This window comes from Oxyura jamaicensis, chromosome 10 (assembly GCF_011077185.1).
Source record: "Oxyura jamaicensis isolate SHBP4307 breed ruddy duck chromosome 10, BPBGC_Ojam_1.0, whole genome shotgun sequence".
Lineage (NCBI taxonomy): Eukaryota > Metazoa > Chordata > Aves > Anseriformes > Anatidae > Oxyura > Oxyura jamaicensis.
Window position 1 is genome coordinate 6281859 of NC_048902.1, and position 22977 is coordinate 6304835.

Here is a 22977-nt window from a genome sequence, read left to right on the forward strand (position 1 = left end):
ATGATAAACTAATTAAATCTCTTATTTACACCACATAAAGCAAAATATGATTTTAAAATGTCAGAATACAAATACATAGTGATTCTTGAACTAAAGAAACTGAACAGTTGTTTTTCTTGCTACTGTATGATATCAGATATTGCTGTCAATCACTGCTTCATTCCTCATGACGCAGTTTTTCTGTGGAAATAATGAGATAGAATATACATTTCTCCTCTTTCCTCAGCTGCAGATGCTTGCCTTGAAAAAAAGAAAAAAAACAAACAACCATGACTGAATTTGAGATATTAATTTGAATGTATGCACTGAGGTAAGAAAGGGTTAAGGTTTATAGACTGTTTCACTCTGTTGCAGTGTTTTAAACATGGCTGTGGAGCTGTGTCCCCTGCCAGCTTATTCTGGCTCCTTTGAAACTGCAAGAAAGCCTCACATTTCTTGTTTCATTTTGTCCTTCTCCAGCCCATACTTAACACAGCTCAGCTACTCCTACTTCACTGTATTTTACTTCGTTTTCCACTTCTTCTTCTTCATTTTTTGTTTGCAGTAAATCTTCTTCAGCTTCTTTGTAGCCACACCTTCATTTCTAACAGGCTTAGCCAGACTGCCTTTTGTTTCCATAGTTACTGGCTTTCCCTCGTAGGGTGTGTCCAACTGCCCTTTCACCCCCGTCATCTAGGCACATTAAAAAAAAATAATTATTAATCTTAAATCTGTATTAAGCATAGACACACAACTACCTGCAGAGCTGCCCTCTACTTCTCATTCCAGCCAGCCTCAGAGGCCACATCTGGGCTGGGTGAGAGGCACAACTGTCACCAACTTCCTGTCACCATTGGGATCTGCCCACTAGTGCTCCTTTATTGCACACATGCCTGGATTTCTGTCTGGCAGAAACCGAAGTACACAAAGTAATTAGAAACTGCTCTGTTTTGCCCTCATATGAGGGCAAGAATGTAGGTATGAATGTCAGAATGTAGGTAAAACAACTGGCATAAAAAGTATCCCACAGTCCGCTAAGCTAGGCATAGTTAGCATGTGGGCTTTCAGTAAATCTACACCAAAAGGGAAAAAAAATAACACCTGAAAGCTTTTTTTTTTTTTGTTACTTTTAACATGTCCATAGACACATACATCAATGAAAAGCATCCTCAGAAGCAAAACTAGGAAATCCTTATAAATGGAAACACTGTATCTGTTTCAGCTGCATTGAAAGCCTTAAAATTCCAAACCTTTTATTTAAGGCAAATACCGCATTATTTTTGCTGTCCAAAAGTAGGATTAACTCATATTAACAATGCAGAACTCCTTTCTGAAAAGATTTTGCCAAACAGGGAAAAAGGTGCATTTTTAAAAAATGCATTGGAATAGAACTGGAGTAACAGTTCAATATAATGTCTTATATAACAGATACCTGAGAGTAGAATTCACCTCACCTGACTGTACCTGTCTACAGTTGTGCACATAATCTATACTGCTGTAGTCATTAGGGAGAAAATAACTCTACAGCATGAGTCCTGCAGTCTACTGAAGAGGCCTGTCCTGGTGCAGAGGTAGATCTTTACAAAGTATTCCATTTCCCTTAGTTGAAAGTATAACAAGCTCCACCATTGCTTTTCCATACTGCTTAAAGTTAGGTAAAATGAAACCCAACTGAAATACCTTTCAGGAAAAAGGCATTCCTATTCCTGGCAGTAGATCCAGAAGTCTAAAGGATGTCTCATACCCCCAAAGATGACAGATAATTTCATCAGCTACATCCAGTGGACTAAGATAGATCATTTCAAGACTGATCTGTTTTTCCATTAAGTGTGATACTGACCTTCCGTTTCCACATGGATTCTTGAGGTGCAGGTGGAAAGGTGCATGGCACTCTGCCATGATTCAGGTGATAGGGCAAAGGGAGACTGGGATCTAGTGGCACCCAAGGGACTGACAATGTGGCAGGTACTGTGGGCAAATCACAATGGGCCTCATGTAAGTTATACGATGCTCTCGTTGCCTTGTCAAGAGAACTCTTGTAGATTGCAACTGATGAATCTCCTGCGGCGTGAGTCAATAGGTAAGAGCCCTCCTGCAAACTGAAAAGATAGAGATAAAAATTAAGAACACAACTCGTTTGTTTCTTTGTTTCACTTCATCTGACCATTTGATCAGGACAACTACTAAGTTTCTAATGCTGAAGAAAAGCAACTTGAGATATTTACTTATCTGTCCCTATTTTACAAAAAAAAACGATGGACAAAAGTGACTGAGTTAAACTGTATTCATAAACACTTGATGATTTATGTTTTTCTAATATACTTATAATGAACAAATTTATCATCAATGTACTTCATCAGTTACTTATGTTATGTTTCAACAAAACATTTAAGCATATGTTGAAAACTGCCCACTTATAGCAAACTGTAACATTTTATTTAACCAGCACCTTACCAAGCATAATGCTTATATGGATAGACCCACAGAGCAGAGTTGCTTTATACACACAGGATTCAACAGGTTTTCAAGAAGATAAACGTCAACCAACTGCCCATACAAAAAAATCTTAGTGACAAATTACAAAGCCACAGAAATTACAAAGTGCAGAAAAACTCTTGTGTAATTCAAATTAAGATGCTTCACAAAAAAAAAAAAAAAAATTACATGCAAAGAAATTTGCAGACTGAAATCCCTGAAGTAGCTAAATAAAAAAAAAAAGAAGGAAACAGACAAAAGGTTACAATAATGGCATACAGAGAAAGACATATGCTGTTATACTAAGCAGAAGGGAACATTACAGTCAGTTTTACTGCTATACATAAAGTAAAAAGACTATAAAAAATAAAAAGTTCAAGTTCTAAACGTCAGCATACATACATAGTATTACAACTTACTCCAGTGACTGTTTATTCAGCTTGGAAGTGTCCAGTCTTTGAGTAAGTGTTTCATAAAAATAAAGGTCTTATTCTTTTGCATCATTTACACAAAAACTGTAACCCTAAGAACACTTACCTGATATTACATTATGCTGTGCTAGACATAAAAAATCTAAAGTATTTCATGTATCCAAAAAAAAAAAACCTCCACAAAATTGAAGAGTAGACAACTATTCTACAGAAGAAATAGGATCACTTGGATAATGCTGCAAATAAATACAGCCAATAATAGAGAACTTACTCAGACACTTTCTTCAAAATGTGATGAAGTATATTTAATGAATTTGCAGGCCTGTAAAAAAGGAAAAGAAATACAAAAGTAGTTACTTGTAAAGCTAATTAGAATTTCAAATTCATTATTAAAGAACTACTAAAAATACTCACTTAATCAATCCAAGTTTTTCTCTTAAAATTTCGGGAGAAACCTTTTCTAGCATAATAAGCTTTGATGTAAAAGCATCAATACGCCCTGTAAAATATCAATATATATATTTTTTTTAAAAAAAGGAAGAACAAACAAATATAAAAGCATAATTTGCAGACCTAATGCATTTTAAAGGGAATAAAATTTTTTGCTCTTTTACACTGTAGAGCACTGAAAAGTACTTATTGCAAAGTACCTGAAAGTAGAATGTACAGTTCAGTTGCTTTTAGTTATGGGCAACTGTATTTGGACTATCTTCTAAATTGGAGAAATGTCCACCATTCCAGTAAATCTCACATGTTGCATGAGGTCTAGCAAATGTAACTGCATTTTGCCATGGCCTTAACCTTGTCAGCTTGTTCGTATCTTCTCAAATTCTTCTGATGCTTAACACTAGGCTTCCTTATTGTACAGATCACCCAAGTTTATCTTTTAAGACAAATTTACCTCGGTGTTTAATTTACCTCCTTTTCTATTCTGATATGTTATCTGAACATTTATGTTATTTCATATTCTGAGGATTCTGTACTTTTTTTCCTCTTTTGAAAAAAATACAGCTTACTATTCTGGCCTTTTCAATAGCAAATTGGTAAAGACTATTTATCTTTGACATAGCTAGGAGTAGCAATTCAAAGCTTTCCTCAACACATTTTTATAATAACTGCTGAGGGGAATGGTTTAGCCCGAGTTTTCACGTGGTAAGCAATAGAGATCATTACCATAGCTTGTACACTGATGTGATGACTATATCTTATGAAGGAAAGTTCTCTCTCATGTTGAGATTTTTCCAGAAAACTGTTCTATTACAGTTCCCATGAGGAGAATGAGGCAAAGGCAGCATAATAAAAATGACCTGCTCAAATATAATGAACTGCCTTGCTACAAATTTGCTCTTGTAGGTAATCTACATGCTTCAATTGTACATTTAAATTGCTAAGCCAAAGCATTTCACATTCAAGGATAAATATTATTCAGCAATTTGTTATATGATGTAAGATGACCAAGTAATAACTTTCTTTTTACTAGATTTTTTAAAAAGCACCAGGACATCTGGTTTCTTTTAAATACCAGTGCATTTGCTGCTTTTCTTGGTATCAGTATTTTGTGTAAGGCTAAGCACCTAGGATTAATATTCTGCATTGCTAACTATAAGAAAAGAAACTTAGTGTTGTTATAAAAAATAAAAATAAAAATGTGTTCTCCATTCCCTATTAGTGTCTTGTCAAATCAAAATCTTCTCCATCCTAAACTCATTGACAGCATAGCTGGAAAAAAAAATCTATGAACTATTCATACCTAATTTATATTACGGTATGTTATAGTTGAGAAGTGACTGACTGAAAATACTTGACATTCAGTAAGTTATCCATACAGTAAGTACTTTTTTCCAATCATTTTTCAAATCATCTTTATTTAAAAGTCAGTATTATTCTATTTAGGTGAAGGTAAACTATACTTGGGCACTTAATGCCAGTTGAAGAATAGTATCTGGGACAAAGCATTTCCATTTTTAATCAGCAAAGCTTATCACATTTTTTTTTTTTTTACTGATTAAATAAAATATAAGCCCTCGATTTAGGAAATGTGACAGAAATTACTTCCCTTTGCAGATGCAGGATTTCTTATTTGAGTAGTAAGGGGACTTAAAGCAACAACTGAGCAATGTGCTCTACTATCAGGAGGACAGCACACTGTCTGAAAATAGTATCTCTGCTTTTGTACAAACTGTAAGTCTATTCTTTGAGAATATGTGAAATCAAAAATACTACTTGATAGCACATCTTGCAATTTACACAGGAGGCAATGGGTAAACTTCTGTTTTCTCTCTCATCTCCTGAGCTGGCAGCACTGCTGAGTCATTGTCCTAGGCTATGAGATTCTTCCCTTAGTCAGAGTAATACCACTGAAGAACACCAGACAATTATGGGGCACTGGCCAAGGTCCAAAGAACTTTCCATCTAGCAACACAAAAGATTACTAATACTGTGAGAAGTTCTTTCAAGATCCAAGAGCTCTTAAGCAACTTACCACTGATGTCTGCTAAGCACTCAAAATTTCAATTTTAAGGGATTCACTTAAGATCTATATAGTCTCAGAACTATCTAAATAAGGTGGCAAGTTTTCTAGGTACTGCGTTATAAATGGTAAAAATCAGTTTTCAAACATTTTTTTCATGTCTTCACAGTTGTACTATCACGTAAATTTAAGAAGAGCAATAGGTCTGTCTTTACTATTACTAGTTTTAAAATTCCTTTATGATAGGTCATATTTCACGTTAAAAATTTCATATTGTAGTATGATCAAGAGGATGACTAGTTCAAGTCTGTCTTTCTGTTTACCCCAAATAGATGATAGCAGTAGTCTTACTTGCACTTATCAAAGTAATGAACAAGAACGGGAAATTCAGTCTATTTTAAGCTGCCTGTAATACAGGAATATTATCGCTATTGGAGAATTGACACTTGCATTTCAGGAAAAACAACATGCCATTTGAAAGAAGCGTCTAACTAAATCAGGACACTTGCAACACTGTTTTTCACAGCTCCCCAAAAACATCAACTTAGAAGCAAAATTTCACAGCTGCCTTTTAACATTTTTCAACCATAGAGGAAAGAAGCCTGAAGTAGAACATGGGAACAGTTTCTTGTTAAAAGCTGTGGCAGCTGCTCTTTCACAAAACTTAATGTTGACTTCCATGCATCTATTTTACCTACCTCTATTAGAAACTACATGGTGGTACCAAAAAAGTCTACCTGAATAAACCACATATTCTGTCGGTGTAAAAAGTTAATCACTTTTTCAGAGTTCATTTGTGTAGCATTTATATATATATATATATATATATATATATTATTGTTAAATAGTTGGGAAGAGGCCTGCCCCACATGCTAGGAGTACCACTTTAACTCCTACAAGCTCCCCCCCCCCCCAAGGTTTTGCTGCTGGTAGAAGCACAACCAAGAGCTGATAAACAAACACGACTGGAATAACCAGTGTTTCTCAACCTCAGGGACACTTTCTCCTGAGCACAACAGAGAGCCTGTCAGAAGCTTGTCTATCAAAGCCTGCCTGCCTAGGGCTCCACACCCATTTCATGGTTAGCAGGAATCTGCACAGTACAGTGGAGACTAAGAAACCTCTGAATCAGGAAGGGGGGACTGCTAATGCCAGAACAACTCCTGCAGCACACAGACAGATTCTTCTCTCCTACATTCCTGCAAGCCCCAGTAAAGGGGTGTTGGCTGGGTGAGCTGTATGCAAACTTCTGCACCCTAGCCATATGTTAAGTATCCTGTTACTGATGTAAGATTAGATAGACGTGCATTCTTTCAGCCTGCATGCTCTGTAAGCCAATCGTCAGCCTCTGCTAGTTTCCTGATTTCCTCACACTGCTTGTGACTCAGGAGAAGCTAATAAAAAAGTTTTCTTGAAGGGGCTAAATTTCAGTGTAGTTTAGTATTGTTCTTCTATTCAAAAAAGAAAATAATAATAATAAAAAAAGAAGCTTCAGTAGTGTATGTTAAGATAAATTAGAAATGGAGAACTTTGTATATCACTATTTTGTCTTTGTGAGGAATTTTAGAGGGGGGAAACCTACATCAATTATTACTTTCAAAATTAGAAAGTAGAAAAAACTTTCAATAAATATGGACAGCAGACAAGAGATTCAATCAGCTAGACTATCACTTAAAATGTATCTGATTTCCCATAAACCTTATACTTCCATGATAAGATGCCAAGTTTCTAAGTAAAAATTAGGAAAGAACAAACTAAGCATTTCTAAACTAGCATTCTGACATGAGTCATCAAGAGCAAAAAGTGTCATTCAGCGCAGAAGTGGAAAGGTTAAGACAACCACAGGCCACAACTGCTACCATAACAACCATAAAAACAGACAAATCTTTCTACAACAGGAAAGCAAGGCCCTGCTGCACAACATTAATTCCCTGTACAAACAGGATTGCCCTCACCCCGAAGCAAGCACCAAACGTAGTCTAAGATGCATTTTGGCTAACTTCTTTAATTGTTGCAGATGTTTCCTTCTAAAACATTATTAATTACCAGGTAATTGGTATTAGAGATACGTATATATTAAAAACTTTGGTAAAATAATCTGGCCAAATTCTTTATACATACTATTATTTTTATTTCTCCACAAAAACGGTACGTATCCTACTGGACGTAACATTTCTTGACTTCTAAAAGAATCATTGTACAAACACGAATACAGCATATTTTACTGCAAGTTTGTTAAGGAAGTTACCCTTATAACACTGAATTCCTAGAATGTTTGGTTTATGTTTTTATTTTGCACAAAATGGTCTTTACACTAAGATACATTTCTGCTAACACGTTCCATGCTTTTTATCCCCAATTTATTGTATTATTTTCTGTGCTGATTTACGGCTGTAATCTCTTCTACACAGGATTTTTTACAACTTCATTCTCATTGAATATACATTACTTCCCATTCATAGACATTATTACGTTATCTTTTGTTTCCATCTGCTGCATGATACAGTACAAAGAGTATCAAGACCATCCCATGAGAAGGTATATTCAAGTCATGTCACTTATTAGGAAATAAAATTTCATGGACCAGTTAGATATGGACAATGGAAAATTTGGAAAATGTCGTCATGTAAGTGATCATCCTGTGTTCAAAGCTCCTGAGCAATACAACTGCTATAAAAAGTTTTTAATAAACTCAGGCTATGTATATTTTCTGCAAAAACAGAAAACTATTTTCAGTACTTTGAGACAAAAGTGTACTCTTTTCAAAGCTTGCAATTTCTCAGAGTTTTGAACGACAAAACTTGGTCTAGTCTTATCTTGCTTGCTTTTCCACATTCTCGTATCTGTCTACATGTTATCAGTGTGTAAGTATTTATTGCCAGTTTTATTTATTTTTATTATTTATTTATTGCATTATTGCCAGTTTTAAAAGATAAATAAGTAGCATTTGACCCTTTCCCATACCGAAGGTTCAAAGCTTGAGAAATCAGTATTCTCTAAACCACATACCTGATGGTCTGTTCTTCACCATTTTTGGTATGTGATACCAAATTCACTTAAAATGATTTCACAAAGTGGTAAAACATACTATAGAACATATCTCATAAAGAAGTTATTTTTACAGCCCCTCCATAACAGTAATTCATGTTGTATATGACTAAAATAAATGAAATAATGAAGATAACTAATTTCTGAAAATTAAAGTCAGGGTTACAAATACATTTTTATTTGAACGGCAAATACACGCAGTTATTGAAAAAAACATTACTGGATGCTAACCACCCAAAACTGAAGTTGAAATATCTTCATTGACCAAACAGAAAAATTTTAGACACAAGACTTATTTAAGATTAAAGTGGAAATCTAAATTAGAAAATGTAACTGAATAAGGGCACGTGAAATATACCTGTAATATATACTTTTCTCATGTTATTCCATGCGCAATCACAGACATGCATGTTTCTTAAGCCAAAATCAACACAAACTTACCAATATAAAATAAACATGCAGAATGCAACATACTCTCTGTCCACATCTGACACACTTCACTTTCCGTAAGAGCTTCAACACCATAATAGGCTTGGTATTCCAGTTTTGGCAACAGGAATACTGGAACAACCTACATAAGTGAAAATATAAGCAAAATCAGCACTGACTGTCAAAAAAAATGGTTACTGCACTTTAACTACATTTTGTCACTACTAATCATCATTTTCTTCTACTACACCAAGGCCTTCATGTAATGGCTCATGTTTTATGAAACCCACACTATGCGCTTAAGGCTATGGAGACACTATTTAAAGGAAGGCAAAATGGAAGGGGGGGGGGGAAGCCTAGGCAAGCTTTTACAAATAAAATTGAGACTGTATTATTTTGAGGTACCCACTTCTATGCTCTGCTGCCCTCTGCAGGAATTTCAGAAAAAAACACACATGATTATACTGATTTGCTCATTCTTAGAATTCTGCTATTTATTCACCTTGTCAGAATCTCACCTTTGCATGTTTAACAGAGAAAATATAAGCCTCTCCATTGAGAAACTAAGGTTTAAATTCCAGCAGTCTTCTAAAATAAACAGTGCTCAAATTCTGATTAGAAAACTAAGCAGCTATTCACAAGCTTTTATATGCAGTGAACAGCAAAGATGGGGTAATTCTTCAAAATAAGATTCAGAGCACAGAATCTTAACAACTAATCAGGGCTTCTGAGACCAATTTCTATTTCAACAAGAGTATAAACACCTCCCAGAGTGTACGTATCCCTGCCTACCACCATTCTGGTATTTTCGGGAAGGAGATACCAGATCAAATTTGTCAAATGATTGTGAGGACTCCTGACAAACAATGAATTACTGAGAATTCCAGAATAAGCTTTCTTTCTCCTGATGTAATGAGGACATGTTATAAAGAGGAATATTTAGATTTCACTTGTACTTTAAGCATTTTAGCTCTTAAGACAAGCAATTTGCTAAAATGTATTCCATAGTCTTTTCAAGCAATGTACTTATGATCCTGAACAACCTCAAAATGTTTGGTGAAAAACTAATTGGTGCATTAACTTTTAAGAATAGTTCAAACTGATTCGATGTGAGTATAATTATATATACATATTACTGGAATAGAGCTGTAAAAAGAAATGCAGAACTACATTTATCTGTTCTAATCAAGTAGGTTTTAAAAAAAAACAAACAGTTGCTTCTCTTCCTAGAGCAAATATTTACTTAAAAAGATGTACACCATAGAGTTACAATTAAAATGTATTAATTGTCTGGGGGAAAACACATGTGATATGAAGAACCATGAATCCCGGAGATATTAAAGGAACAAATTCCAGGTGAACACAACTTAAAAACCAAAAAAAAACTAAACCAACCAACCAAAAACCCTGACCAAAAAAGCTGTACCTTTTGATCTTTTTTCTTTTTATGTGAATGTGGCAATGGCTTCACTTTCTGCACACTGCAACGCACAAGTAACAACAGATCATCCAAACTGAATAGCTTATACACAAGGTTGCCATCCTGAGGTGCTTTATACTCTGAAGGGTTTTCCGCAAGCATTTGAAGTTCATCTGGCAGCTTTCCTATAGAAAAAATAAAATGGAAAATGACAAAACTTGCATATACTTAACCATTAGGCTAATTAGCTTTTTTTCCCCCTCTCATAGTAGCTTTTTTGTTTGCCAGTTGTTTGGGGGTGAAAAGCCTGCTCACTAGGCACAAGAAGTCACTTCTGTTTTTTTTTTTAGATGATTTTAGAAAACGTCTACTGTAACTTCTAAAGGGTATATTATTAAATATTCCCCCATATTTTATCCTACTTATGTATTTCTTACACAAACAGACCATTCTGTACAAATAGAATTGAAAGGCTGTTTTCTATGTCACAGTCACTCAACATAAAGAGACCAAAAAAATACATAGAATGAATGCCTACTGAGAGCTGCCATCCATTTATTAGTTACTGAAACAGCTCAAGCCTCAGGATTAGATAGTAGTGTAAAGGTACTGTTAAAAAAATCACATCCAAATAAATGTAACAGAAGTACTATTAGAATTTTCTTCACACAAAACAATTACAATGTTTTTTCTCCTACGTTTTAGTGAACTGTCTCAATTTTAATGCATACCCAATGAATACTGTTACTTACTCTTTGGCACGCCCTGAAAAAGCCACGTCCAGGTATTCCTAGATGAGCCACTGGGATTTGAGGCAGGACTTGGCAAAGTTTCTGCATGGGAGATCACTGATGGTTTTGGAGATTGAGGCACATGAGCTTGCATAGTAGTAGAACTATCACAGCTCACTAATGGCTGCTCATGACCTTTTCGGGAAGGTGACTTAAGGAGTTCTGTTTGCATTTTCAAAATCTGTCCAACAGGATCAAATTCTTTGGACAACTTTCTTGTTAGCTTTCTGGAAGCACTTTTTCCCTGATCGATGACTTCCGAGCAATCAGTCATACTTGCTGATGGATTTTGGGTGGGGGAAGGTGACTTGGAAGTCCTTGCTGAGGTATGAGAAACAGTGTTTGGTACAGCTGTTTTGCAAGAATCAGTCTTTTTGCATTCTGTATCAATTATCAAACGATCTTCATCAGTGTCACTACTGCATAAAGGAGTGTATGTCTCATTTTTTTGTGCAGCATCAGACTCTTTCTTGGAACTAACAGCATTAGATAAAGCATTTAATTTTGTTTCATTGTCTGATCCTTTCTTGTTCATGACATGCTGTGCTTTGTTCAACTCTACCTCCTCTGACCGAAAGCTTTTATGAGATGAGTTTTCTCCAGGGCTGAAGCATAGAGCGCCACATGATGGAAACCGTATGTTGGAATATGATGAAACTCCTTGCTCAGAAACGGAGGTTTTCCCCTCTTCAGCTCCACTGTTTACAGTGGATATATTTTTCTTTCCTAATTTTAGGTCATGTGACAAAACTTTACCAGCATTACTAACTGTAGGAGAAGTATTTTCTGTTCTAGAAGTCCTTGAGAGTTTGACAGCTGCACCAAAAGTTTCCAGTTCTGTAACATCATCATCAAATTCCATTCCTGTGTCATTTGGAAGAGGAATCTTCCTGTATTCATAGGTATCAGAAGCCATCTAAACACAGGGATAAAAAGATAAATATAATACAATCAAACAGGCCAATAAACAGAATGTATGAATCACAAATGAGACACTGCCAAGTTGGAAACCCGAAAACTGTTCTACTATCCACATTTTGACTGTTGGGAGACAGGGGCCGTTAATGAAAAAATGCCAGTGTTTCATGGGGAATATCTTAAACCATAGGTATTGTAAGGCCTTTCAGAAGAGAAGAAAAACCCATAGAACTTTTACTTCCTAATCAGTCAAAAAACATTTTAAAGAAATAAACATTAAATCTGAGCTGAAGACAAAATAGAAGCATTTAAAGGAACCAGACAGACAGACGTCTTTAAAGACAGGGCCTGTACCTCAGTAGTAGAAAAACTGTCAACAGGAAACCTAAACTTGCCTTTACTAAGACACAACAAGTAACTTAGGAACTATAACCTAGTAGATTTTTTGTTTGTTTGTTTCATTTTGTTTTACCCAAAGAAAATGTGAAGCTACGTACTTCCCACTGAAGTAGATTGTCCTCAGCTGGTTTGTCCATCAGAACATCAGAAACTGAAATGTAAGACTTCTTAGTTGCTAGGAAATCCATTGGAATTTCATGGAAGACTTGGTTCCTCTCTCTTACTGTCATTTCCTTTTTCAGAAGAGGTGAGTCAATGTAAACCACTTTAGCTGGTTTGCTATCTTTTCAAGAAAGGGAAGTCATTGAGTATGTATTAGAAGGAAGAAAAAAAAAAAAGACCACTGTACAATTTAAACAATAAATCTTTGAACTTCCAAATATGTTCAAATGTGTTCCACATTCACACTAGATGAGAAAGTACGCTCTCATTCACTATCAATGGAAAATAAAAGCATGTCCAGATATAGTGCAAATTATGATCATCCTGAAGCAGCAATACAGAACACATTAACAGTTGATTACATTTTAAATGCAATTCCACATAGAGAATTTCTAAGTAAGAATTAAGGATTCAAGATTCTTCATATCACATTAAAGTAATGGCTGCAGTTTAATTTTTTTCTATCCAGTAACTAGTTTAGGGCTCTGCTGCCCTACTCTCTTTTTTTACAACTTATATATACGCATAATTAATGAAAAACAAAACCAAAACCAATACCCCGGCCAATATTATACAGAAATCAATGGCACATATGGGCCACACTATCTCTGTTTTAGAAAAATCTGAAGCAGAAATAAAGATATTAATGCAAGATGTGGGGGTGAGGGGAGTGGGCAATGGATATTGAGAAGAAACACTTTAAGAAACATTATGTAATGCTAACACACTCTCAGCACCCCACTGGCTGGTAACTTTGAATCTAAAAGTTAAGCTTAAAAACCATAAATCTGGTATGAAAGGAATCAGGCAGATCATTACAGATAAAGTACTTCAATGTTTTGGTAGAAAAATAAAAAACTTGTAAAACGTGCAGGTATTTGCTAGCTACTATTATCCAAGAGTTTGCCATACAAATCTGTGTGAAGTACACACAACAGACATTTCAAGATAACATTCATTACTAATACTCATAATGGAGAAAAAAACGGGTAACAAGAGAGGTACTCTATATTCAAATTACTGATGGGGTGCTTGACAAAACTATAGTAGTCAGATGATTATTCAAAATGTTTTTCATTGCGATTGGGAAAATGAATAAATAATGAATGTTCATGGAGTACATTCATTATTCCATGATTTGAATTGGTCCTTTTAATTCAAGAAGGCACTTGCTCTTATTCTTTTTTATTTAAATAAAACTCCAGAGTTTCTTTTTATCTTATTGAAACCTGTTCATTTGATAGCATTAACAGCACCATGCAGTGTTTTCTTACCAAGGAGCAGAGTACACAGTTTTAAGAAGCAAAAGGACATTTAACTGACTTTTTTTTTTTTTCCCCCAACTGGAAAATAGCTCTCTCTCTCCAAACCCAATGTTAATGGCCACACCCATAGCAGTTGTTATTATTCTCAGTAACAAGGAGAACGAGGTGTAGAAAACTATGACATAACCTTGCTATTAGCCTTCCTCTTTGACAACAGATGGCATTCCATATCAATGGATTTTTAAAATTATTTTTTATGATAACTGCATTAAATAACCATTGTTCTTTAAAAAGCATAGGTATATCACTCATTACCAGATTACACATGAAAATCATTTACCCTTTAAGATGTATTTTTACCCTCTGATGATTTTTACCCTTTAAGATGTATGAACTGAATCAGCCCGATTTTATTACTTTGTTATTTTTTTAAATTAATAACATGCTAGCACTTGAGAGACTTACAGCTACATTCTAAAGGGCAGCTTCTTCAGAAAGGGTTAAGAATCTGAACTTAGAATTACAACTATGATTTTCATTAACCCAAACTAAACTATTTTATTATTGCATAAACTAAACCAGACTGTTCTCCCTCCCCTCAGTTGATTTTACTTAACATACTGATTTCTTGTTCTTCAGTCAGCTGAAAACAGATTATGAGAATATATAAAAGACTTTGTGGACAAAAAGGTAGTTTTTTGAAAAAAATATACTGTACCTGCAGCACGGACCATCTTAACACAAACTGGAATTTCCCACTGTTCCTTGTAATTTAGTCCATGGTTATTCAGCAAAGTAAATAACGACTGATTACTTAAAACAACTTGAGGAGAGTATTTCAAAGCAAGTTTTTCTGCATTTGAATCTGAACTAATATCCTAAACAGAAAAAGTTAGAATGGAAACGTTTTTTAAGAAAGACATAGAATTTTAAATTGAAAACCAACCAAACAACAAACATAGATTAACTTCCACCCTTCCAGAAGCCCAAATACCACCAGAATCAAAGGCAAAAGTAAAAACAAACAAAAATGATCCTTAAGGTTTTTTTCTTAATCCTACAGTTCCACCTTGCAGCATAAGAAAAAATGTCTTATCTTGTATCTTTCTATTAATTCCTACTAATTTGAATTAATAGGCCAAACAGGAATTTGGAGGACAGTAAAATATAGGAGCACAATGTGGAAGAAAAAAACAACACATTAATTCTAACATATATTACAGATGTTCATACAAGTTAAGTAATAGCATCATAAAGCAGTCTAACAGTAAAGCATAATAAAACTGCACAGTTGTTTGAATACAAATTACCTCTAAAGAACCTTAAATATAAAAGCATGAAAAATATAAACTGAGATGACAGTAGAAAAATTATGAATACAGGTTCCCATGAAAAGAGGAGGTTGGGCACGCTCATGAGGTAGAAGACCAGTTAAGAACTGTGGAGATAATGGAAGCACAGGAGCCCTAAGGGCCATGAGAGAGAACATCTAGCCACAAGAACATCTAGCCATATTCTTTTTTCTGCCACCTGAGACAACCTGAGGAATAGTACTTTACAGCGCTAACACATTCTATAGTAAATCATTCTCCTGTGTCACCTCTGGTGCTTTCTTAAGCAACAAACATATTTGCAATTGCACTGTATCTGTTGAGAGGCTGGTTTCTGATACGTGGAATAAAAACAAACAAACAAACAAAAAAACTTAAATAGGTGGACAGCAAACTATCTGGAATAAACACTCAAACTAAGCAAATTATACAGAATGAAAACACTAATCCATTTTCTCTGAGGATGAACACAAACAGCAACAGCGGGTACTTAACAACAAGGTGGAATAGAAGAATTGTTCAACTCAGACATGGAGTTTATGCTGTTTAGCAAAGGAAATTTCCAGGTTAAGGAAATGTAATCCACTTTTCAGAAAACTAAACAGCCTAAAGTATTTTTTCTTATTGTCAAGACTGCTTAAATCAGAAACCCTCACCCACCCTCCTCCCCCCACCCCCACCCCAGCTTTATAATTGCAAAGCAAAATTTAAACGGAACAATACTCTAATAAACAATTCTATCTAGCTTTCACAATGTATTCTAATTAAAGGGCCTCTCTAATGTTTCACAGAGAGAAAAGAGAAGTCCCATCATGAGGCACTAGCTCAAAAATGCCATAAACTGATTGTCACGGAAGACGGTATGATTGCTATACGTGAAATACTACACAGATAACAACACAGTACGTTTTGCTATGCTACAGGATGTGTAAGATGAAGACAAAAATGATGAAACTTAATGCTACCACATAAGAAGAAACAAATCACTCTTTACTACAATATATGCCATAAAAGTTTCAATAAAAAGGTTACTTACATTTTGCATAATAGAAGCCTTTTTATCTGGAGTTACAAAAGATGTAACAGCTTTATAATCTGTGGGCAGCTGAACAGGCATGGTAGGAAAATATGTTTTACCATATCTTGCTGTGCCCTTAAAGAAAATAGAGCAATACGAGGAAACAACTTTAACTGAAATCATGATGACCCAACATTTTTGTAATGAAAGATATTAAGAATTTATGCAGGTGCAAGTCAGTGTTACGTTAAGAAGAAGAAAAAAAAGTACTATTAATATACAATTTTTAGTTGTAAGCATGCAATGAAGGGGGTTAACAGCCTTACTGCCAAGAATAATTTTGTTATTTTTACTCAAATGCTTTTCACTGAGTTACAATCCCAAACCAAGCATTGGATATTACTTGTAACAAATTCTATCTTAGCATAACAATCTGGATACAAATATACTTATTTGAGAATAACAACAGAACAAGTATATGTAGGATATTACCATTACAAGAAGATTTTTTTCCAGCCTAAAGGTTAACTGCGTGTTAAATTTTCCTCCCATGATACTCATGATCTCCTGGAGCGTGTAAAACTCAGGATACTTTTTCACATGTCCAATACAAGCACTGAATAATTCCTAAGAAACAAACAAACAAAACCTTTAAGCATTTGTGTCTTTCATAAGAATTTCAATAATTTTATTTCCTGCAATTGCCATACTTCCATTTCAATATTCTTCCTGTAGAGAATACAGAAATATCTAGCAGATTACTGTCAAAGTTTGGAGACATGTTCTGAGCAGAAGTTAAGATTGATTATTATTGCTTAAGATAGCAATAAATTGTAAGATATAAAATCATAAATCCCCCCCGTTTTTTTTAAAGCACAATTTTTGTCATCGCATTTCCAAACTGTGTTAATGGGAGAAAAAGATACCTTGTACGTGAAAACCCACGAAATATTCTCATGAAATAAAAGCAATCCTTCTGACTTTAACTATACTTTCTACTCTCTAATAAGGACATTTATTTTTCTGTTTTATTCTGTAAAAGAAAGTAATATGGTACTTACTATAAGAGACAAATTTTAGCAACAAGTATTTAACTAGGCCACTTTAATTAAAGCGTGGTACTATGTGGAAAAAATGAACAGAAAGGCAACCTAGTAATGGGAAAGTTTATCAAATCTGTATTCTGGAATTATTTTCCCAAAATGTGTTATTAAAACAAGAATCATATATAAATTGCAGTCATCTTTGATTTTAGAATCGTCAAACTGTGTAACACAGCATGAACTTGCAGATGGTTATGATTAAAGCCTGATTAACTTCTGATTAAAGTGACTTTGTAACATACTACTTTGGAGGAAAGCTTAACATTCTGCTCAATACGTGCTCCCATAGTGCACGTTTATTTTCAGATTGTCAAAGTAAATGCACTTCAAGAATGATTTTTTCCTTCCCAAGGAAGGAAAGGAAGGATAGGAAGACCTCACATTGATGACTTACTATACCTTTCTACAGTATTGAATCCATGACCTCACTTCTGTCATATCTTACCGACTACATCTGAACTGTGGGCCAAGTCACGCTGGACAGCATAAGGGGAATTCCATGTCTCAACCAGACACGGAATCAGCAGAAGTTCTGGGAACATCCCATCCCATGAGCAGTGTGTATATATCTTAATCATGATTTCAGTATGATTGTTTAAGAAGGGTACAAATTAAAAACGGCACTGACAATTACCTCAGTATAAAGTACTGCATCTTCAGAGATGTTATCGTAGTCTTGAGTGCAGCTTTTTGCAGCATTTTGAGCAAATTTCATAAATTCTGCAACTTCATTGTTTACTGCTTCTTTCATTTGCTGGGGAGGTAAAAAACAATTCTCATTTTCAAAACACTGTGGAATCCTGTAGACTAGATATGTAAACAGCAAAATTTCCAGAGAGGTAGCACAGGCAATGGGTATGAGAAAGGGCACAGATTCCATTTCATGATCAATCTGGCAAGTCTCTGCATGTCTTCAGTTTCACAAGTAAAAAAAAGGCAAAAAAAGTTTGCAAGATTAGGCTCACTTCCTTTAAAAACAAAGGAAAACAGAGCAAGCTCTTTTTGACCATGCATTGGTGGTTGAAAAAAAAAAAAAAAAGAGGGGGGTTACAAGAAAGTATTGGAGCAAGTTTACATGACAAAGTGAGAAGGTTATCTGAGCTCTGACTTAGTAAGTAATTAGTGTAAATAACAACACCGCAGTATGTACTGATTTGCCCAGAGAAGACTTTATCACAGATATAGTACTAAACAAAGGAAATGGCATTTACATGGAAGCATATGATACCAAATGCAATGGCTCTAAAATGTTTACTGATTAATTACCATATACAGCATTCAGCTAAAATTATACTACCAACCAACATGAAACATTTTAGCTCCTGCTAAAAGGAAAAAAAATGGCAAGAGCTTTCAATTAAAAAAAAGAACTTTCCATTTATTTAGAAATGTTACCCCAAATACCTCAAAACTTTATTGCCACTCATAATACCGTATTAAAAGGGAGTTATGACAAATGCAATTGTAAAACATTTCTGCTACATTGTAAGACTTCTCTGTGATATTCATATGTGTATGAATCTACACATACAGCTTACCATGTACGTGAGTAATTCTCTTTGATTTGCTGCATTGAGTGGAAAATGGTTGGGTTTTTTTGAGAACTTAGTCATCAGATATAAGTATGTTTTCTGCTCCTTCTCAGTCAAACAAGAAGTAAATGGATAGGGGAGTCTAGGTTCTGGAAAAGGATGATCATCAGTTGTGGATTTAGCATCCACCTCAAGTGGATCTGCAGCCTGTATGTTACAAGCTTGTTTGTTTTCTGAAGAGTTTGCCAATACCTCCACATTTTTCTTTGCCACTCTGAAAGAAAAGTAATAAGCGAAAGAACTTATGCTTTTCACATGAAGAGTAATATTTTTCAGAACTAATAAAGACAGTCATGCAAGATTAAATTTCAAATTCAGCAAAATGCACCGAGTGATACTGTACTATTCCAATTCCTAGCCTAAGAGTTTTCTTATTCTGAAACTTCACCCAGGCCATCAGACTAACCCTTAGTACCAACAGCAGGTTTGACATTGATTTCAAGACCAAAAAAAGGGTTTTTAATCTTCTTTTCAAAAGGTGTATATATTCATTTGTATAATGAATACTGAGACTAAAAGCTATATATGAAACTCTGATTCTTTGCTCTGAAAACACATCAATGAAATGACAGCCTCAACATTTCCTCATTAGCTGATGCACATTATTCAGAAAATTTGCACTCAGAGAGGCCTAACTTATGAGTCGTTATGTCAGTAAAGGGGAAAGACTACGTAGAAAAAGCCTTTCTTTCCTTGTGAAAAAAAAAGTTAAATTAAAAACTACTTAATTGTAACAATAGGTATTCCAGATCTCCTTAAAGATTTTTGCTAAGAATAGAGTACACAAGTTTCATTTTCAGTTCTGAACAGTGCTAAAATTATTTGACAAAAATGGCACTGGGCTAAGGTAAGTAGTGTTAGCATCCCTCACAACAACAAAGTAGTAACATTATAAATCTGGTTCTTAAAACAACTCCAGTACGTGAAGACCAGCTTAGCCCTGCTCTATTTAAAATGTGGTTTTTAGAAAGAAAATACTTAAAGTTAACAAAACGAACGTTAACTGCTGATCTTGGAAAAAGCATATTTTTAAGATACAGTTTCAACAGGAGAAAACATCTCAAGAGTTATTCAAACCCAACAGTATCACGTCCACAGTTCTTAATAATACTTCACAGCTGTCTCTCTGAATATGAGAATGTGTCCATCCTTGTGGCACAAACTGGCAAATTTAATTAAGCTGCAGCAGCAACAAGATGCTGACTCAGATATGCCAATGTAAGAACGTCAAGAAATTCTAGCAGCTTAAATTGGCTATATTCAGCACTGAATGAAATGGCAGCACATCAAGATCATTTCAGTATGCAGTGCTGTCACAATCTTCATCAGGGTGCAAACCAAAATAATCTGACAGAGCTTTTCTGTCCATATTTACAGCATTATACTTTATTTAAGCTGACGGCTTAAATTTTTCCCCTTCATTTTATCAGCAACCTGTCTTCACAGCTTCTATGGTGAGAGAACATACACTTTAGTAAATATTTATCAGAAACCCCAATATACAAATTGACATGCTTCCTCCAGCTTTTACTTTCATATTTACCCCAACAGGTTACATTTCTCTTCTTCTTGATGATAGCCACTCAACCCAGTTCCACTGATATCCCAATTTTTTTGGTTGCAACCTCTTTCTGAGTATAAATCCTCTTCTACCACACACAACTGAATGTAATCACACTCCTCAGTACAGTCATGTATTCTCCAAACCCCTCCTCCTCCCCCCCCTTTTTTTTTTAACCTCATGAAATGGAAGAATCCCACATTAGTATCAAATAAAACCCTGTGAAGATTGTGCTCACCTCAGTCAGCACAAGGATGGTTATTCCAACATAGATAAACATGGCAAAACACTGAAATCCCTTTCTCTAGCTAAAGATGTAGGACACGGACAGACATCTATTCCCCTACAAAGCATGTTTTCAGTATCAGTTAATGAAACCAGAACAATTCCATTGGAACAAGTTACTTCACCACGTGCTAAATTCCCTGCTTAGAGCAGAACAGCTACCTGAGTTTCCATCCTCATTTTCCATTATGTGGATATTCATCCATCAAGAGCAGCTTTCAGTTTTATCTCCCTAACAGCTGTAGGATTTCTTAAAACAAACAAGCAAGGCAAAAGCCTGAATACAGTATTCCAGCTTTTGAAAAACAGCAGTACAAAGTACTACCTATGCCAAAATTATTTGCGTCCACAACATTTCACTTTCCATCCTTCAGCTAACAGCCTGTATGGTTTTCTGATTATCCAAGGAATTAGTTGAATCTCCACTGCAGCTAACATGCTGTTGTTCTATGTAAACAGTGCTAGCTACTTGCAAAAGACACAAGTAAAAAGGATTTCAATGCATACAAGCAGCAGCCTTCTACAAAGTGAGAAGACAAGAGACTGACAACAAATGTTAAAAAGAGTTAGGTCTGGTTCAGGGGTTATGAACTCTTTATCATGACTGAGTGCTTCAGCCCCCTTTGGTATGCAAAAGCAAGCCAAAAAAAAAAAAAACAAAAAACAAAAAAACAAAAAAACTGCCAAACCAAACCCACACATGCATCCAACACTGAAACAAAACAACCCTCCCAAAAATATAAGCCCCATTCTCCAAGAAAGTCCCAACCAGAAGTCCCAACCTAAACTCTCCTCCCTTCTGTGGTTTCACAACAGGTAGGGCACAGCCCAGCTGCTGCCCCACACAGCCATTACCAAATCATTCCACAGCCAATAACATCCAATATGCTTGTGAAACAGTAAGACCATGTATAAATTCAAAGAGCATAAAAATATAACAAATTATACCTGTTTGATAAATTCCATAGTTCAGACAGGCTTGGAGCCAACGAGTATTTTTCATAAATTTCATGTGAGAAAAATACTTCACTGCCATTTTTTGGTGGAATATCCCTAATAATAAAGAACAAAATGAGAACACTGCAACATACACCAAATTGAAGGCCAAATCTGACCCCGAGAAACAATGAACAGCATTAGGTATTAAAAACTGGAGACTATTTTTACAGTGTTTCACCCTTCCCTTCTCAGAGAGGCTATGCATGCAGTGCCAAATTCCCTCGTGGTTTTTAGTAGTGACATAAACACCTTCTTCATGGCCCAAAAAGAACAATTTAATTAATTCTGTGTATAAATTCTAGGTTTGGCTACAGGGTCACGGATGTAGTGATGCTTTCAGATGTTCATCAATCAAACCCCACCGGAGTAAATCAGATAGAATTTGTAGAAAAAACACAGCCATCCTGTTTATGTTTCTTCATAAAAGGGAGATCGTCTTTCAGACAGCCCTTGGCATCTGAACGGTGCTTTTGCTTTGGGATGAAGCCCTTCCAGCGTAGTTTACAGAACACCCACCTTCCCAAAGTGCCTTGAAAGGCACGAGGAAAGATTTAACTCTGTCTCCTTCATTCATTAAAAAAAATAAAATATTTAAGTACCGACTCAAAATAGCGTCACTTCCCTGTGGTGCTTTTCTGTGTAAAACCAAACCCAACACCTCTTACCGGCCTCCCCGCCCCCGCTCCTCCCCTCCGCAGGACGAACGGCACAAAATGGCGCCGCCCAGCCCTCGGCCCCAGCCCCTCGCCGGGGCGGGAACTGAGACCTCAGCCCGCCCCAGCCCGCCCCGCTCCCGCCCGAGCGCACGCGCGCCCCCACCGCGGTGCCAGCGGGAGCGCGGGCCGAGCCTCTCGCCCGCCGCGGTTCCTGAGGCGCGCGCCCGCTGGGCGGGGAGCGGCGGGGAGCGCACGGCAGCGCACCCACCAGGCCAGCCGCTGCTCTGCTGCCGCCATCTTGGTGCCCCCTCGGGGCGACGGCTCCGCCGCTCGCTCGTCCCGCCGCTGGCCGAGCCCGCCCTCACGGCGCTGGCCAATCAGCGTAGCGCGCGGGGATCGGGTGTGCTGAGGCAGCCAATGGCGACGTAGGCGTGGGCGGCTGCTGCCGGGCTGCGGGCGGCCATCTTGTGGCAGGCGCCGCCGCTGCAGGGTGCGGCGAGGGCGCGGGGCCGGGCTGGCCGCCGGCCGCAGCGCTCGCCTCGGGGCAGGAGGTGTGTCTGAGTGTGTCTCTGCTCCGACTCCGCAGCCTTCGCTAACGTGTGGCCCCGATCAGGCACTGGGCGCCTCGAGGCGCCTGTTCCCGCC

The 22977-nt window shown here is 36.4% G+C and overlaps 1 protein-coding gene across 2 annotated transcripts; it reads right to left on the reverse strand.

Annotated features, from left to right (window-relative positions):
- Positions 1-274: 274 nt before the first annotated feature.
- ICE2 (interactor of little elongation complex ELL subunit 2) lies at positions 275-22709 on the reverse strand. Of its 2 annotated transcripts, none has more exons than XM_035335965.1 (15): positions 22601-22709; positions 21626-21730; positions 18778-19045; positions 17874-17993; positions 16629-16763; positions 16155-16271; positions 14506-14665; positions 12459-12643; positions 11005-11959; positions 10259-10437; positions 8845-8974; positions 3300-3384; positions 3157-3207; positions 1820-2078; positions 275-672 (listed from the first exon to the last, which is right to left on the reverse strand). In XM_035335965.1, exons 1-15 carry the CDS (start codon positions 22627-22629, stop codon positions 502-504), a joined length of 2949 nt encoding a protein of 982 aa, XP_035191856.1. In that variant the 5' UTR covers positions 22630-22709; the 3' UTR covers positions 275-501. The 2 variants fall into 2 exon arrangements, with proteins under 2 accessions (XP_035191856.1, XP_035191857.1); XM_035335966.1 differs by lacking the exon at positions 22601-22709 and adding an exon at positions 21842-21858 and having other exon boundaries at positions 21626-21733.
- Positions 22710-22977: the final 268 nt, after the last annotated feature.